Raw genomic sequence first — 19,695 nt, 5'->3', positions numbered from 1 at the left:
AGTAGTTCTACTACAGCTGATATTACTTAGTGTATAGTAGTTCTACTACAGCTGATATTACTTAGTGTATAGTAGTTCTACTACAGCTGATATTACTCCGTGTATAATAGTTCTACTACAGCTGACATTACTTAGTGTATAGTAGTTCTACTATAGCTGACATTACTTAGTGTATAGTAGTTCTACTACAGCTGATATTACTTAGTGTATAGTAGTTCTACTACAGCTGACATTACTTAGTGTATAGTAGTTCTACTATAGCTGACATTACTTAGTGTATAGTAGTTCTACTATAGCTGATATTACTTATGTATAGTAATTCTACTATTGCTGACATTACTTAGTGTATAGTAGTTTTACTATAGCTGACATTACTTAGTGTATAGTAGTTCTACTATAGCTGATATTACTTAGCGTATAGTAGTTCTACTATAGCTGACATTACTTAGTGTATAGTAGTTCTACTATAGCTGATATTACTTAGCGTATAGTAGTTCTACTATAGCTGATATTACTTAGTGTATAGTAATTCTACTATAGCTGACATTACTTAGTGTTTAGTAGTTCTACTATAGCTGATATTACTTAGTGTATAGTATTTCTACTATATCTGACATTACTTAGTGTATAGTAGTTCTACTATAGCTGATATTACTTAGTGTATAGTAGTTCTACAGCTGATATTACTTAGAGTATAGTAGTTCTATTAAAGCTGATATTACTTAGTGTATAGTAGTTCTATTACAGCTGATATTACTTAGTGTATAGAAGTTTTACTATAGCTGACATTACTTAGTGTATAGTAGTTCTACTATAGCTGATATTACTTAGTGTATAGTAGTTCTACTATATCTGATATTACTTAGCGTATAGTAGTTCTACTATAGCTGATATTACTTAGTGTATAGTAGTTCTACTATATCTGATATTACTTAGCGTATAGTAGTTCTACTATAGCTGATATTACTTAGTGTATAGTAATTCTACTATAGCTGACATTACTTAGTGTATAGTAGTTTTACTATAGCTGACATTACTTAGTGTATAGTAGTTCTACTATAGCTGACATTACTTAGTGTATAGTAGTTCTACTATTGCTGATATTACTTAGTGTATAGTAGTTCTACTATAGCTGATATTACTTAGTGTATAGTAGTTCTATTACAGCTGATATTACTTATTGTATAGTAGTTCTACTACAGCTGATATTACTTAGTGTATAGTAGTTCTACTATTGCTGATATTACTTAGTGTATAGTAGTTCTACTATAGCTGATATTACTTAGTGTATAGTAGTTCTATTACAGCTGATATTACTTAGTGTATAGTAGTTCTACTATAGCTGACATTACTTAGTGTATAGTAGTTCTACTATAGCTGACATTACTTAGTGTATAGTAGTTCTACTATAGCTGATATTACTTAGTGTATAGTAGTTCTATTACAGCTGACATTACTTAGTGTATAGTAGTTCTACTACAGCTGATATTACTTAGTGTATAGTAGTTCTACTGCAGCTGATATTATTCCGTGTATAATAGTTCTACTACAGCTGACATTACTTAGTGTATAGTAGTTCTACTATAGCTGACATTACTTAGTGTATAGTAGTTTTACTATAGCTGACATTACTTAGTGTATAGTAGTTCTACTATAGCTGATATTACTTAGTGTATAGTAGTTCTACTATAGCTGATATTACTTAGCGTATAGTAGTTCTACTATAGCTGATATTACTTAGTGTATAGTAATTCTACTATAGCTGACATTACTTAGTGTATAGTAGTTCTACTATAGCTGATATTACTTAGTGTATAGTAGTTCTACTATAGCTGACATTACTTAGTGTATAGTAGTTCTACTATAGCTGATATTACTTAGAGTATAAAAGTTCTACTATAGCTGACATTACTTAGTGTATAGTAGTTCTACTATAGCTGATATTACTTAGTGTATAGTAGTTCTACTATAGCTGATATTACTTAGTGTATAGTAGTTCTACTATAGCTGACATTACTTAGTGTATAGTAGTTCTACTATAGCTGATATTACTTAGTGTATAGTAGTTCTACTATATCTGATATTACTTAGCGTATAGTAGTTCTACTATAGCTGATATTACTTAGTGTATAGTAATTCTACTATAGCTGACATTACTTAGTGTATAGTAGTTTTACTATAGCTGACATTACTTAGTGTATAGTAGTTCTACTATAGCTGATATTACTTAGTGTATAGTAGTTCTACTATAGCTGACATTACTTAGTGTATAGTAGTTCTACTATAGCTGATATTACTTAGTGTATAGTAGTTCTACTATAGCTGATATTACTTAGTGTATAGTAGTTCTACTATAGCTGACATTATTGAGTGTATAGTAGTTCTACTATAGCTGATATTACTTAGTGTATAGTAGTTCTATTACAGCTGACATTACTTAGTGTATAGTAGTTCTACTACAGCTGATATTACTTAGTGTATAGTAGTTCTACTACAGCTGATATTACTCCATGTATAATAGTTCTACTACAGCTGACATTACTTAGTGTATAGTAGTTCTACTATAGCTGACATTACTTAGTGTATAGTAGTTCTACTACAGCTGACATTACTTAGTGTATAGTAGTTCTACTACAGCTGACATTACTTAGTGTATAGTAGTTCTACTATAGTTGACATTACTTAGTGTATAGTAGTTCTACTATAGCTGATATTACTTAGCGTATAGTAGTTCTACTATAGCTGATATTATTTAGTGTATAGTAGTTTTACTATAGCTGATATTACTTAGTGTATAGTAGTTCTACTATAGCTTACATTACTTAGTGTATAGTAGTTCTACTATAGCTGATATTACTTAGTGTATAGTAGTTCTACTATATCTGATATTACTTAGCGTATAGTAGTTCTACTATAGCTGATATTACTTAGTGTATAGTAATTCTACTATAGCTGACATTACTTATTGTATAGTAGTTTTACTATAGCTGACATTACTTAGTGTATAGTAGTTCTACTATAGCTGATATTACTTAGTGTATAGTAGTTCTACTATAGCTGACATTACTTAGTGTATAGTAGTTCTACTATAGCTGATATTACTTAGTGTATAGTAGTTCTACTATAGCTGATATTACTTAGTGTATAGTAGTTCTATTACAGCTGATATTACTTAGTGTATAGTAGTTCTACTATAGCTGACATTACTTAGTGTATAGTAGTTCTACTATAGCTGATATTACTTAGTGTATAGTAGTTCTATTACAGCTGACATTACTTAGTGTATAGTAGTTCTACTACAGCTGATATTACTTAGTGTATAGTAGTTCTACTACAGCTGATATTACTCCGTTTATAATAGTTCTACTACAGCTGACTTTACTTAGTGTATAGTAGTTCTACTATAGCTGACATTACTTAGTGTATAGTAGTTCTACTACAGCTGACATTACTTAGTGTATAGTAGTTCTACTACAGCTGACATTACTTAGTGTATAGTAGTTCTACTATAGCTGACATTACTTAGTGTATAGTAGTTCTACTATAGCTGATATTACTTAGCGTATAGTAGTTCTACTATAGCTGATATTATTTAGTGTATAGTAGTTTTACTATAGCTGACATTACTTAGTGTATAGTAGTTCTACTATAGCTCATATTACTTAGTGTATAGTAGTTCTACTATAGCTGACATTACTTAGTGTATAGTAGTTCTACTATAGCTGATATTACTTAGTGTATAGAAGTTCTACTATATCTGATATTACTTAGCGTATAGTAGTTCTACTATAGCTGATATTACTTAGTGTATAGTAATTCTACTATAGCTGACATTACTTAGTGTATAGTAGTTTTACTATAGCTGACATTACTTAGTGTATAGTAGTTCTACTATAGCTGATATTACTTAGTGTATAGTAGTTCTACTATAGCTGACATTACTTAGTGTATAGTAGTTCTACTATAGCTGATATTACTTAGTGTATAGTAGTTCTACTATAGCTGATATTACTTAGTGTATAGTAGTTCTATTACAGCTGATATTACTTAGTGTATAGTAGTTCTACTATAGCTGACATTACTTAGTGTATAGTAGTTCTACTATAGCTGATATTACTTAGTATATAGTAGTTCTATTACAGCTGACATTACTTAGTGTATAGTAGTTCTACTACAGCTGATATTACTTAGTGTATAGTAGTTCTACTACAGCTGATATTACTCCGTGTATAATAGTTCTACTACAGCTGACATTACTTAGTGTATAGTAGTTCTACTATAGCTGACATTACTTAGTGTATAGTAGTTCTACTACAGCTGACATTACTTAGTGTATAGTAGTTCTACTACAGCTGATATTACTTAGTGTATAGTAGTTCTACTATAGCTGACATTACTTAGTGTATAGTAGTTCTACTATAGCTGATATTACTTAGCGTATAGTAGTTCTACTATAGCTGATATTATTTAGTGTATAGTAGTTTTACTATAGCTGACATTACTTAGTGTATAGTAGTTCTACTATAGCTGATATTACTTAGTGTATAGTAGTTCTACTATAGCTGACATTACTTAGTGTATAGTAGTTCTACTATAGCTGATATTACTTAGTGTATAGAAGTTCTACTATAGCTGACATTACTTAGTGTATAGTAGTTCTTCTATAGCTGATATTACTTAGTGTATAGTAGTTCTACTATAGCTGATATTACTTAGTGTATGGTAGTTCTACTATAGCTGATATTACTTAGTGTATAGTAGTTTTACTATAGCTGACATTACTTAGTGTATAGTAGTTCTACTACAGCTGACATTACTTAGTGTATAGTAGTTCTACTATAGCTGACATTACTTAGTGTATAGTAGTTCTACTATAGCTGATATTACTTAGTGTATAGTAGTTCTACAGCTGATATTACTTAGAGTATAGTAGTTCTATTAAAGCTGATATTACTTTGCTTAAATCATTACTGTTTTGTGTCTCATCTTGTGTCGGTCTTCCCGCACTGTTGTATTGGAAATGTGCTCCCTTGCAGAATTGGTAAATATGTATACATTATGCAAAAGACCAGAGAAATGGTTAATGTGTAATAATATACAATATCATAAATACTAAAACTTTCATTTTATTATATTGAAATACAATATAATTATTACTCCAATGTTTTATTCCATTTTAAAGGGATCATAATGTCATGCATTCAAACCCAAATAGGCAGAATAATTTAAAATGAATCACAATCGACCCCCAGACAGAAATGCTTATTTTGCCAATGTCCGATACATTTATCAGTCTGGCATTGTTTTTTAAGGGAAGGTAAACATCTATTATTTTAGCCAACAGCCTCTAAGTGGGATCTGGGAAGTGGAAATGTTGATCGAGGTGAGCTTAGAACGGAGACCTGGGGGACACGCGCTGCAGGGCGGCATCCCTCTCTATGCGTGCGTGCGTGCATGCGCACGCGAAAGAGAGAGAGAAAAAAAAAGAGAGAGAGAGAGAGAGAGAGAGAGAGAGAGAGAGAGAGAGAGAGAGAGAGAGAGAGAGAGATAAAGCTCTCGTCTCAGTCACCGACAGCATCAGGACCACTGGGTACACGCGCGCACGGTATCTGGTCCTTCCATATATAACGGCAGAAATCGATTTCAAAGCTGGTTTGCAAAACTAATTGATATTTCATAAAGACTCTTTTCGGATTTGTATAAAGGGCTTTGTTTGTCTAGTTTTTCTTCCTCCTTCTGTACAGATTTTTATTCGAATTCGAAGGAAAGCATCGTAAGAATCAGGTGGGTCCACAATCCACAGGTGTGAAATATTATAGTTTCAGAATTTCTCTTTGAATTTATTTCAACTGTTTAAATTCCTGCAAGCTACATTTATTAAAAAAAATATATATATTTACATTATAAATATGCCAAAAATCTAAACGAACAGAAAGCTTGGCTATTTTTAAGCGATATCTACTACTCTGATATACGTTCCACGTACACGAGAGATTGCACTTAAGCCATAATCGACGCACATTCAGTGCCAACAGGTGCTCATCATTCGCAGGCGACACTTGTATGCTTTCCAGTTTTGATCATAGTGAACGTGGGCGGCCGCGCGCACACTGCGCCCTGCACGTCGCTTGAGAACTTCGAAACATTCCGTTGCGCGTGATGTGACTGCCCCACAGCAGCCGCTCGTGCCCACCATGGACGTGCTGATGAAAGGACTGTCAAAAGCGAAGGACGGAGTAGCCATGGCAGCGGAGAAAACCAAGCAAGGCGTGACGGGCGCCGCAGGCATGACTAAAGACGGGGTCCTTTACGTTGGTGAGTCCTGTGACGACTAAAACGCAGTAACGTGCCGAGTCCGTACCGTGTAGAGGCAACGCGCGAGCTCCACCAAGCACCGCACCCGCAGCCGGCCCTGCACGTGGAGCCGATAGACGGCTAGGACACGCCCACCGCTCGCTTATGTCCCTCGCGCGCTGTCTGTGAACTTTACGCACGGCTTTGTTTTTGTTTTGTGTTGCGCGTGGTAATCTTATCGTGCATGAAATACTGTTAAGAAGCGATTCCTTTTGTTTGATTTTCAATAACTTGACACAATTCTTTAAACCCGCAGGAACGAAAACCAGGGATGGAGTCACAACAGGTAAAACCTCTATTATATTACACGAAGGCTCTGATACCATATTAAAACTACTGAAATAGTTTCAGTTAAGTTCTATTTATACAGCTGCGTCTGTTAATAAATAAAAAGTAAAGAAATTATATAACTGACATATTTTAACTCTGCCACATGATCCCTGCAATACGGCAACAGTGTTTGATTACGCATTCCAGAATTTATGGGCCACTAGTTAGGCAGAAATCGTGCTTTATATATACTGTAGATTAACAAACAAAGCCACTGCACTGCACTATTCTACACCCTGAAGTGCATGCGCCAGCGCTCGTTCCACCAACTCCATCGTTGAACGTGACGCTGCGACGTCAGACGTTTGGCCAGCGTTCCACGGACGTCTGTTGGAAACACGGGGCGTGAGATCATCACGGGAGAATTAGACCGGGGGAATTAGGTGGAGGACTTGAGGGAGAGGAACGAGTGTGGATGAATTCGGGTGGAGAAAGAGATGGATTGACTAAATGGAGAAGCAAAGAGAGCAGAAATGTTCGAATGACACAAAATGATCAGGAACGTTCGAAGCGGAATGAAGTCACACGCCTTTTTCTGCCTTAGCTCATTTTTCATAGATCATTTAACAGAATTTCAAAAGGATGGGTGTGTCTGCACAAGTTAAAGTCTCCATCTAACAGAAGACTTGATTGATAACCTGAAAATTAAAGTCCATACAGCAACAGATTGTTAGGGGATTGAGTCTTTGTGGAACAGCATGTTAGGGGACTGAGTCTTTGTGGAACAGCGCGTTAGGGGATTGAGTCTTTGCGGAACAGCGTGTTAGGGGACTAAGTCTTTGTGGAACAGCGTGTTAGGGGATTGAGTCTTTGTGGAACAGCGTGTTAGGGGACTGAGTCTTTGTGGAACAGCGTGTTAGGGGACTGAGTCTTTGTGGAACAGCATGTTGAGGGACTAAGTCTTTGTGGAACAGCGTGTTAGGGGATTGAGTCTTTGTGGAACAGCGTGTTAGGGGACTGAGTCTTTGTGGAACAGCATGTTGAGGGACTGAGTCTTTGTGGAACAGCATGTTAGGGGACTGAGTCTTTGTGGAACAGCATGTTAGGGGATTGAGTCTTTGTGGAACAGCGTGTTAGGGGATTGAGTCTTTGTGGAACAGTGTGTTATGGTATTGAGTCTTTGTGGAACAGCGTGTTAGGGGATTGAGTCTTTGTGGAACAGCGTGTTAGGGGACTGAGTCTTTGTGGAACAGCCTGTTAGGGGACTGAGTCTTTGTGGAACAGCATGTTGAGGGACTAAGTCTTTGTGGAACAGCGTGTTAGGGGATTGAGTCTTTGTGGAACAGCGTGTTAGGGGACTGAGTCTTTGTGGAACAGCATGTTGAGGGACTGAGTCTTTGTGGAACAGCGTGTTAGGGGACTGAGTCTTTGTGGAACAGCATGTTAGGGGATTGAGTCTTTGTGCACATTTACAGGCCTGTAGCTGAATCTTTGTCCACTGATTCTGACTCTCCTTCATCTCGCATTCCTTTTCATAATGTACAGTTTCATAACTGGACGTATGAAAGATACATCCGTACCCTTTAAGGAGAGGATTCTACAACCATTCCCTTTAAGGACAGGATTCTTGTGTGAACCGTTCATGTAGCTGTAACCTTGGATCCTCTGACAGTGAATGCAATCTACAATCGGCATTCACTCTACCCATCTCCAGGTCTTCATTCATATGCAATATAAATTGATTATTTACATTTGAATAATATCATATGTCATATGCCACTGTCATGCAGGTGATATCTAAATAGTGAGAAAGCCCCACTTAGGGGCTGCATTGTGAACACAAAACAAAAAACATATTACTACAGGTGTTATACTCTACAGGTGATGATCTCTGTAGGTGTTATGTTCTGCAGGTGATCAACTCTATAAGTGTTACGCTCTATAGGTGTTACGCTCTACAGGTGATAATCTCTGTAGGTGTTATGTTCTGCAGGTGATCAACTCTATAAGTGTTACGCTCTATAGGTGTTATGCTCTGCAGGTGGTAAACCTTCTAGGTGTTACATTCTACAGGTCAGGTACTGTAGAGGTGTTCTTCTCTACAGGTGTGATGCTCTATAGCTGTGGAGGATGCAGCGTTGCCTGCATCTGCCCATGTGCAACACAAACCTCCAAATCTCAACAGATTCAACAGACATGTCTGCTCATGTCACCATAGAACCTCCATTGTGCAGTGCTAATCTGCTCATGCCTCCGTGGAACCTCCATTGTGCAATGCTAATCTGCTCATGCCTCTGAGGAACCTCCAGTGTGCAGTGCTAATCTGCTCATGCCACCAATGTACGTCCGGTGTGCAGTGCTAATCTTCTCATGCCTCTGTAGAACCTTCACTTAGACAATGGAGTCTGACCACTTTGAGGATGGAGAGTTTTCAAAATAATGGATGTTCTGGGTGAAAGCCTGCATGAGGATGGCTCTTGGGGTTGACCAGCTGTGTTACTGGCTTACTGAACCCTCAGGGTCACAGAACACAGGCCAGACCCAAATGCTTCTGTCTCATGTGAGCCCCTCCGATGGGCTGGGGACGACTGGCTGGAGTCGATTTGCAGGGGATGATTGACTGGGGTCATTTGGCTGGGGATGATTAGCTGGGGATGACTGGCTGGGGTCATTTGGCTGGGGATGATTAGCTGGGGATGACTGGCTGGGGTCATTTGGCTGGAGACGATTAGCTGGGGATGACTGGCTGGGGTCATTTGGCTGGGGATGATTAGCTGGGGATGACTGGCTGGGGTCATTTGGCTGGGGATGATTAGCTGGGGATGACTGACTGGGGTCATTTGGCTGGGGATGATTAGCTGGGGATGACTGACTGGGGTCATTTGGCTGGGGATGATTAGCTGGGGATGACTGGCTGGGGTCATTTGGCTGGGGATGATTAGCTGGGGATGACTGGCTGGGGTCATTTGGCTGGAGACGATTGGCTAGAGACATTTGGCTAGGTTCGTTTGGCTGGGGATGACTGAGAAAACACAAAAGATGTACTGACTCAGGACACGTGAATGTGTTTTAGCAGGTGCAGTGCTGCAGGCCTGGGCTGAAATGGTGTGCGGCTTAAGTCTCCAAGACGCAGTGGTGACGCCGTGGTTGGCATTACAAATGAGATATACAATGAATATAGTCTGAGAAGGTGACAAGTGACAATATACACGGCAGATCCTGTTTTTATACAGTTCTAAGAATGCCAGTGGCTTCTGTGATGTAATCACCGGCAACCACTGATGTAATGAAACAAATATTTTTGGTCGGTCTGGGTCGGATAGTGCTGGAACACTGGGGTCAGTCTCGTTAGAAAGGTCCAGAGCAGATCTACTTGCGGTTAAAGTTTGGCGGGCATAGGTTCTTGCATGCCTGAGCAGTAATGTTCCAAAGCTGGTCTGCGGTTATGACAACATTACAGCCTTGCCCACGCTGGTTGCAGTTATGACTTAATAACTTGGCCTGACTCGGTGCTAATGCAGGCTGGCCGTACACAGCTTGTCCTTGCGTGCTGTAACACACTGCTTATCTGTGAGATTAGCGCTGAAGTAGCACACAGTTTAAAACAAAATAAGTCAGGTGGCTTTTTTTGGACCAAAGCGACATTTTTTTAAAAAATGTAGGATTTTGTGGTTTGGTGTGTTTTGTTGTTTGCTTGTGTGTAGGCTTTGTCCACACTCAATATACGACAGTCAAAACTGCACACACAGATAACAGATTTGATGTGAATATTGTCTAGAAAAGTGATTTGGTGCAGAATTATTGAAATTGCTGTTGGTCATACGTCCTATACACTATTAGCAGCAACCAGCTTGCTTGGGGTGGGGTCCTCTCACCAATTTCTGTATCACTCCATATTTTTATGTCTTTCCCAGTTGCAGAAAAAACTGTCTCGGGCGTTTCCCAGGTTGGGGGTGCCATGGTAACCGGTGTCACAACAGTGGCTCAAAGAACCGTGGAGGGGGCGGGGAACATCGCCGCAGCAACTGGCCTTGTGAAGAGAGACATGCCCAAAACGGTGAGAATAGCACTAAAAGCACAGGAAATGGGTGGGGCTCGGTGGTCTCCGGGTGCACGCAGTCACGTGATCTTCCACTCCTCTCTGGCATTATTGCACTCGACTGCCACATCATTCACTTTTACAGTCCGTGTAAATTGGCCTTGAGATGTTACTCTGAGCAGTAACATCTGTCTTTCTGCTCAAACATTACTCTACTTCTTCAGAGGATTACAGTGAGGACAGCATCTCTGATCCCTCCCCTTCATTCTAAAGTCCTGTCTGCCCCTCGTGCTGAAGCTTAAAGCTCTGTTGGCTCATCTCATTCTAAGGATTCTTTGGTCTCATTCTGCACTGAGCTCACGAAGTCTTAACTGTAGCCGAGAGATATTGGGTTTCTGATCCTGTGGGCAAAGTAACAGTGCTGTGTGCTTTATGTACACGATCATCCAGGCCATAGAAGTCATGCAAGCTTGGAACCAGTTTTCTCTAGACCGCCGAGTCGGGTTCTGCTCTAAATGACATGCGACAACAGTGCATCTAGTGTGAAGATCTTCTCCACCTCAGCTTCAGTATAAGCTGTGGAGGTGTTCACTGCAGATGCATCCACAGATCTGGTGTAAACGCGACCGCAGAGCCAGCGTAAACGTCTCAGAGTATTCTGGATCTGCTCCTGCCCTCATGAGGCACACGAGCACTGTCTGACAGTCCCTGGAAGCAGGCATCTTTTCTTCTCTATTTCTGATGAAGGCGTCCTCGACATCCTCGACATCCTCGACATCCTTCACACTGCTGAAAACAGCATGCGCTCCTGGCGAAAGACATTCAGTCAGGCGAATACAGTAGACTGTGGACGCCATTAGGTCTGCACACTACACAGCTGCGCCGCACTGGAATTATCATGTAGTAATAATTTTTAAAGTTGCAATTCCCCATTTTATCTGGTAGGCAGTAAACACCCACAGGCAGTGTTAGAATGATATTAAAGCACAATTTAGTCAAGGAAATACACACACATACAAACACACACACACACACACACACACACACACACAAACACACACACTCACTCTCACACATTCACACACCTACTGGATGCTTGGCAGACATATACGACGCTGCCGTGTGACTGCGAGGATCAAATATGAACCATGAATCATACACTCCCTGAGATGGCTCCAGAGTGGGCCAAGGTTGCCATGGCGATTTCGATCATTAAAAGAAAGCTCCATGGGTGGTGGTTTGTGACTGGCTTCATAGGCGAGAAATGGGAGGAGAGGAGGAAAGAGGGATGAGAGGACGAAAAGGAGAGGAGAACAAAGGAGAAGAGAGAGGGAGGAGAGGAGGCAGAGGGGAAAGTGGAGTGGTGCTCTGTTATGAGGCCCATCATCAGGCCTGCTAACACTCATTAATCTGCTCACCCGCTCCTCAGTGGAGGTGATTAGCAAGGGTGAAGGAGCTCTAATGGAGAGGGCTTGTGTGTTGGCCTCGTTGATACAGACAAATGGAGCCCTCACCGACATGACTGAGTGCTACCGAGGCAAAGTGGAGCAGGAGCAAATGGATTTGTTTCCTTTACGAGTCTGATCGAGTTAAAAGCGCAACACAAACACCTTTTCATTACAAACTGTGATTACATTGAAAAAAAAAGCTGAGATGGGGCCTCGATCAATGACCCAATGTGCAACACACACACACACACACACACACACACACACACACACACACACACACACAGCAGGAGAGGCTAGATGTTGATTAGGCCCGTCTTTCAGCTATTCACACCATCAATGAGGATGAGAGAGATGGATGGAACTGTCACATTATGGGAGAAGGGGCCGCTAAATGAGTTTCAGGACTACAGTGCACCCGTGTCTATAGCTCTGCCCATGTCTGCAGCTCCACCCATATTGTCTGGGACATGTTACCACTGTCCCTACTAAGACAAGCCCACTCATGTTACGTTATGCTTGGAAGGCTTTCTGCAAACACAGTGACACTGTCTGGTTCACCTATGAAGGACCCTGTGAGAACCCTGTTTATGGCTGGCCTGGAGATGCCTGTTGAGCTGAGCTGGTTAGTTAATACTGCCTGTGGACCCTCAGTGTGGAGGACGTTAAGGATGGGGAGGGGTGTTAAGCTGGGTGTGAAAGCAGAGTGGTGCGCTGGGACTCAGGCCAGGAGGGGGCAGTGTGGAACGTGGCAGAGTGATGCATTGTGGGAGTGGGAAGTATCTTTGGCTGGATGAAGCCGACAGATGGAGCAAGAGTGGGCGGAGCTATATATATATATATATATATATATATATATATATATATATATATATATATATATATATAGAGTGTGTGTTTGTGTTGCTCTTGCCTGGAACTAAACACACAACCACAGCGACTCTTCCTCCACACACACACACACACACACACACACACACACACACACACACACACACACACACACACACACACACACACACACAGAGGGACAAAAACATATATGCATATAGATGTAAACACAGACATAGATAAATATACAAACAAACATAGTAGCGACATTCATGTCGGTCATAGTTTACAGAAGGTCTGAGGTTGGTGTGCACGTAGACAGATTCCATTTCTCGTATTGATAAGCATCTTTTATCAGACACACACACACACACACACACACACACACGTATATGCACACCCTGGCACACAGACGCTCCGTCAGGAGATTGCGTTCTCCCCTCTTTCTTTTCATCTCTCTCTCACTTCCTTCTACTTCCCAGTCACTGACATCCCACGTTTCATTCCAGAGGCCTGCGTTCAACTCCATGTTCTCATGTTGTCTAAATAGCCTTTTGTGGGGATAATTATCAGCCAGAAAGATCCAGATAGGCTGTGCATGTAAGTACCTAAAAGGAAAAATGACAAAGTAAAGTCAGTGTAATGTTGGTGGACTAAAGAAGGAAAGAAAGCGCTATAATGAAACCTGAATTCACAGGAATACAAATGTATTTCACTCCCATAAGGGAACAGGCTTTTGGTTTAAGAAAAGATATTTTTTTCCATCCAATGTGATTGTATAAATATGACCCTGACTGGTGTGTGTCTGTGTGTGTGTGTAGGATGATGAGGTGAAGAAATTGCCTGTGGAGAATTCTGATCTGCAGGACTCAGACTACAGCTATGCTCCGGTAAACAGCACGCGTGCACAGTCACGCAATGACACACATTAGGACTGAACCACACACTCATTCCAAACTATAGCATACAAAATCAAACTAACACAACACAACATCGCTCAGTACTCTCCAGCTGCAGGCTTCTGAAGGGTGTGTTACAGAGCTTACAGTAGTTACAGAGCTTACAGGGTAGGAGCCACCTCTTACACTCATCTCACTGTAGTGGGTCAGTTACAGAGCTTATAGAGAAAGACGGTCAACTCTTACATTCATCTCGCCTTTAGGGAAACACTGTCAACAACGGTATTAACAACAAGAGAACATATGGGAACCTACACTGTATGCATTTAATTTAGCTGTTGGAAGTTCAGAGGAAACGTTTCAGTACACTGTGGTGTGTTTTCAGGACTCGGAGTAGAAGCTGTGATCGGTAAAGCATCTGCAAGACACACATCTTCTCAAACATGTTCTGAAGCCTCTGCCTCGGTGTTATCACCTGTGGAGTTCCCAAGCCAGGGAGAGAGAAATACACAAGAGTGTGTGTGTGTGTGTGTGTGTGTGTGTGTGTCTTCCTCACCACTCCGAGGAGGAATGTCCGATACATGGATTTTGTGATTTTGATGTAGATCTGCCAATTTAGTTAAACACTGTACAAAAAACACTAAAATACCATTAAAAGTAAAAAATACTTATGGTCACTATAACAAAGCTGTGATATGAATTTAAACTTAACATCTACTATTTTTGCTCTTAATTCGTCAAAACCAAACTGTTCATTACACATGATGAACTGCTAAACCAGTGGAATTCAGTGCTGATAATTATTTTCTGTGAGCTCAGCACTGAACATGTCTTTCTTTGAGTTTCTACTTTCTGTATGTACTGTGCATATTAAATTTTAAAACATCTGCACAGAACTGCACCTACTGAACCAGATAGTGTCTACGTGGGCATGTGTTGTGGTTGATCAATCGTTGATGGAAAACTCCTCCTTTACCTTGAATTTATCAAACCCACAAATAAACCATTTATATAGAGAGCAGTTATTTGACGGGTGGGTTATGTATATGTTTCTTGCTTTGTATAGAAATAAGCCATCTGCTGCCATTAAACTCCATGGATGCTGGGGGTTTATTGGCTCTCTGACTCCCCCCAACGCCGTCTGTACTGCACCAGTGGAGAGATCACACTGTGCCCCATTGCTGAAGGAGTCCAAACACCAAGCTGATTCCAAGTCTCCTTCCAGAAGACATTGAGGCTTCCGAAGCTTCCGGCATTCGAACAGCTGCCTGGCGTGCAGGCTTAGGCTGTGTCAGACATTCTATTTCTATTGTTCATCTACAGTGAATCATTAATGAGCTCAATTATTTAACTGACGCATATGCAAACATGTCATGATGCACGCATCTACACAAGTATAGGCGAGAACAATGACTGCTTCTGGGAAATGGTTTATTCGGACCGCTCTGGGCTCCCCGATGGCTGTAAATGATCTAGCACCGGAGCCCCAGCCTGACGGACAGGCGTGCAGTTAGAGCCCCCCAGGCAGTACTACAAGCTCATGGGAAAAGGGTGGGGTGGTGCAGGGTGGTTGCCATGACAGCAGTGACAGCAGAGGGCCAGGGGTCAATTAGCGTATGCCTGAGAGGTCGGAACAGATGCCATCGGCACAGCCTGGGTGGGAAGTGCGTCGGAGGGGACGTAGCATGCGACTCCAGCTGACTACTAAGCCAGCCAGAGTCCAGGTCTCACCAGGACATGACAGGTCACTGTTAATAACAGCAGCTCAGAATAAGGTATTACTGGACATAAGTGTAATGACCAACAGTTCATGGTCTGACTGCTGTTTCCTCCATCAAATTGGATTGCTTTAGAAATAAACTCCAAGAACCATGAGATCCAGAGCCTTAACCACGAGAACCAGAGCCTTAATCATGAGGACCAGAGCCTTAACCACAACTGATGAAGTATGCTTAGGCCCAGAGAAGTTTACTTAGGCCCAGGAAGTTAGGAAGTTTGATTAGGCCCAGAGAAGTTTACAACTTCTGGTCATATTACACTAAACTCATTCTTCATCTAGAAAACCTGTAAAATTAAAGCCTGCAGAGTTAAAACGGCCTTAGCAATCGAACATGAAGACTGTGGTGCTCAACAGCTCAATTTTTAGATTTACACATACAGGGTGACATTTTAGCATAGCTTTGTATGTACAGGTGATGACAGATGTTATAAGGTCTGTCTTAAGGTGAACTGTATATGAACAGGCAGAGTAAATGCCACCAGTGCTGTTTGAGATCATTTCTATACAGCTTCATAATAAGGCATTACTCTGCAAACAGCCCCATCTCTTTGGACTGTAGCTGCTATTTCTGGAGATGTGGCTAGTTCTGTGAGGTGAGCTTTACACAGATGCTGCGACACCCCACTCACTGCCTCTCATTCCCCGTGTGCCCCCAACTACCCCCACCCACCCCCATTCACCCCACCCAGCCATTCTTACCCCAACTCATCCCACTCACCCCTACTGACCCTCACTCAGCCCACCCACCCTTATTTACTCCCACTAGTCTCACTCACCCCTACTTAGCCCAACTCATACCATCCACCCCCACTTTGGGCCACTCAACCCAACTCACCCCTACTTACCCCCACTCATCCCAACTCATGATTTTTTTAAATCAAAATCATGGTATTTATGCCCTGCATAGCAAAATCCTGCCAGAGGAAAACATTAGCAAGGCCCAAGCACACAGTTCTTCCATGGACAACCCAAACCCCCTCCCCTGCCTCTCTTCTCGCTCAGCGTGATGAGGGGGTTGAAAATAGCAAGTGTGCACGCTGACTGCACTATGTGTCGTGTGGGTGTGATGACCTGCCAGGGCTTCACACGCCTCCTTAACGAATGTTACGTTAATTAACCAGGCGTCTCTGACCACAGGCTTCAGCCGCAGAGTCATGATCCACATTTATAACATGGCAAAAGTGTCCGAAACTTTCAAGGGGCCCCGTCACATTCTTGGTGGCCTGATAAAAGCCCTCGAACCCTCCTCTGCCTCCAGCAGTTCACATTCGACCCGTTGCCCCTGAAGAGAACCAGCAGACGTCTTCCTCCTAGGTGGAAATAGATCCAGAGCTCCAAGGACCACACCGCCACTCCCAGAGACACCGGCAATGATGAGAGGCAGTTCCTACTCCCAGAAGACCTTAACCGTGTGCGGCTCGAGTCGCATGCGCGTGCAGAGCCCATCGCCGTCACGCTGCCGCGGGCTGTCCCACCCCCGTGGGCGTGCCGGCTTCCAGGGCCAGGCTGTGGAGCTGGGCACGGAGCTCCACCAGGTCCACGCCAACGAGAAGGAGGAGATGCAGGAGCTGAATGTGCGCTTTGCCGGCTACATCGAGAAGGTCCAGGCCCTGGAGCAGAGGAACTCCGCCCTCCGAGCGGAGCTGGAGGTCCTGCAGGGCCGCTTCAAAGGCGGCCCGTCCGGACTGGGCGAAGAGTACGAGGTGAAGTTTAAGGAGATGAGGGACCTGATCGAGGCGCTGACCGGCGAGAAGGGTGCGGCCGACATCGAGCGGGGCTACCTGGAGGAGGAGGTGGAGGTGTGGAGGCTGAAGCTGGAGGAGGAACTGGCACTTAAAGGTGAGTGGGAGCACCGCGAATGCAGCGCTGCAGATGGGTGGAGTTATGGATGGCATTATTGTGAGTGTTTATACAACTATGCTTGGTTAGAATTACTGTGTATAAAGCTATTATTGGTTAGGGTTAGTGGTTATATATCTATCCTTAGTGAGAGTTAGTGGTTATACAGCTATGTGAACAAAGAGTAAGTATGATTGGTTAATTAAAAGTTTACATAGCAATATTTTGCAACAGAAAGAAAGCAGTGGTTGAATGTTGAAAGACAGGTAGGATTTACTACACCATAATTTGTCATTAATTCCTGCTACTCTGAGATGTGAGAATTAAAAGCTTTTGTTTTAGGGCAACTCAGTTATCTGATCTTACTGTATATACCATTATTTAGTTAAAGCACATAAAATGTTGAGAGAATTAAGGGAGCTAGAAAGAATTGTGAAGTGCTGAAACATACTTTAAGGCATAACACACAGGAAGTGTCTCATCTCAACTCGCAATCAGAGAAGTTCCATCAAGTTTTGCGTGTCTCTTTTCTTCCGCAGAGGAGGCAGAGATGATCCTGCGCGAGTTCCGTCAGGACGTGGATAATGCCACGCTTCAGAAGGCCGACCTGGAGAAGCGCGTCGAGCAGCTGGTGGCTGAAATAGAGTTCCTCAAGAAGCTCCATGACGAGGAAGTGGCCGACCTCCTCAAGCAGATCGAGGAGTCGAAGGTAACCGTCGAGCTAGAATCGGACCGGCCCGACCTGGCGGCCTACCTGCGCAAGATGCGCGCTGAGATCGAATCCGTGGCTGCCCGCAACGTGCAGGAGGCTGAGAAGTGGTATAAGGGCAAATTCGACACGCTCAAGGAGCACGCCAGTAAGCACGAGAGCCAGATGAAGACCATGAAGGAGGAGATCAACACTTTCCGCAACCAGGTGACCGACCTGCAGAATCAGATTGACAGCCTGCGCGCCCGCAACGCCTCCCTGGAGCAGCAGCTGGAGGACATGGAGCTGGCCCACCTGGATCAGGTGGGCAGCCTGGAGGGTATCATCGCCCAGCTGGAGAGCCAGCTGTGCGAGACCAAGGCAGAGATGGGAAAGTACCTGGCCGACTACCAGGAGCTGCTGCACATCAAACTGAAGCTGGACGCAGAGATCGCCACCTACAGGAAGCTGCTGGAAGGAGAGGAGAAGAGGCTTGGAATTGTGGCCGCCGAGGGTGTGGCAGGTGAGGTACACCATGGCGATGTAACACTGAAGGGTTTTTCCGGGTATGACGCATTTTAAAGCAGCTCAGGGATAGATGGAGATCAATAAAGTTGAAACCATATTATTTTGGCAAACAGAATTTAGACAGTAAAGGTCATGTTCGATCAGCGAAAGCTTACAGAGGGCCACATCACACATGATTATCATCAACACCACACAGTTTCCATTTTCAAGACTACAGTCAAGTTAATATTATTCTCCATTTCACTAGTAGCCACAAACACCCTTATATTCAACATGTACAACCAAATTAATCGTAAGGGTCTTCTGTTCTACAGATGTTAAAGCCACAGCCATGGCTGGCAACCATGAGAATCGCTGAAAACTGCACCCACGGAACTTCCTCCTACAACCCGAGACCGCCACCGTCCCCAGGACACGCTCTCCCACCAGGACAGACCCCTCCACCACCGTCTTCCCGCCCTGGACACAGACCCCGCAACCCTCGCTAGGCACCCACGGCTGGCTAATTCGGCCTTCGGGAAACCTGACTCATTCTTCACATGACACCTAAAGTCAAAATCTCCAGTGACGCACCCGATGGGAACGTCATCAATACTTCTTAATAAAGCTTGACTTGAGTGCAGTTGTGTCTGTAGTGATTTGACCCTTTGCAGTGTTATGATTATGAATAATGTTGTTGAGGAGATTTACAAACTATACATGTATATAACCCATATAAATTTAAGGTTTTAAAATTTACTTTGCTAATCAGGTCATCAGAAACACAGATTAGAGAAATTTAAAGTAATAAAGGCTAAGCACTTTTTTTTTTGTTCCCCCAGTGTGATGCCTGGAAAAAACCACCCACTGAAATGACCCAACTTCCCACACTGGTCTTTTTTTTTTTTAGTGATGTGTTTGAATCACTGTAAACTGCAATTAACCTCAGTAGCTAGAATCCAACATTTAATACCTATAATAAAGGAAACACTTAATTATTTATAATAATGAAGATCACATTTAATAAAGATCGCACTTTA

General features: G+C 42.4%; 2 protein-coding genes across 7 annotated transcripts; both read left to right on the top strand.

Moving 5' to 3' along the window:
• Nucleotides 1–5,557: 5,557 nt before the first annotated feature.
• Nucleotides 5,558–14,871, top strand: LOC113567665 (uncharacterized). 6 transcript variants are annotated; one of them, XM_026995753.2, is made up of 7 exons: nucleotides 5,565–5,652; nucleotides 5,745–5,784; nucleotides 6,177–6,315; nucleotides 6,611–6,640; nucleotides 10,539–10,681; nucleotides 13,764–13,832; nucleotides 14,227–14,871. In XM_026995753.2, exons 3-7 carry the CDS (start codon nucleotides 6,195–6,197, stop codon nucleotides 14,236–14,238), a joined length of 375 nt encoding a protein of 124 aa, XP_026851554.2. In that variant the 5' UTR covers nucleotides 5,565–5,652; nucleotides 5,745–5,784; nucleotides 6,177–6,194; the 3' UTR covers nucleotides 14,239–14,871. The 6 variants fall into 6 exon arrangements, with proteins under 6 accessions (XP_081560541.1, XP_026851554.2, XP_081560542.1 ...); XM_081704416.1 differs by having other exon boundaries at nucleotides 5,568–5,652; nucleotides 6,075–6,315; XM_026995755.3 differs by having other exon boundaries at nucleotides 5,569–5,652; nucleotides 6,180–6,315.
• A 1,962-nt stretch (nucleotides 14,872–16,833) lies between these two features.
• On the top strand, nucleotides 16,834–19,657 carry vimr1 (vimentin-related 1). Its single transcript, XM_035521442.2, has 3 exons — nucleotides 16,834–17,460; nucleotides 18,000–18,671; nucleotides 18,991–19,657. The coding sequence occupies exons 1-3, from the start codon at nucleotides 16,992–16,994 to the stop codon at nucleotides 19,032–19,034; spliced, it is 1,185 nt and encodes a 394-aa protein (XP_035377335.1). The 5' UTR covers nucleotides 16,834–16,991; the 3' UTR covers nucleotides 19,035–19,657.
• Nucleotides 19,658–19,695: the final 38 nt, after the last annotated feature.

The sequence above is a fragment of the Electrophorus electricus genome, chromosome 21 (assembly GCF_041902795.1).
Source record: "Electrophorus electricus isolate QZ-2024a chromosome 21, ASM4190279v1, whole genome shotgun sequence".
NCBI lineage: Eukaryota > Metazoa > Chordata > Actinopteri > Gymnotiformes > Gymnotidae > Electrophorus > Electrophorus electricus.
The sequence above is the reverse complement of the archived record's forward strand: the minus strand, read 5'-3'. Positions and strand labels throughout refer to the sequence as shown.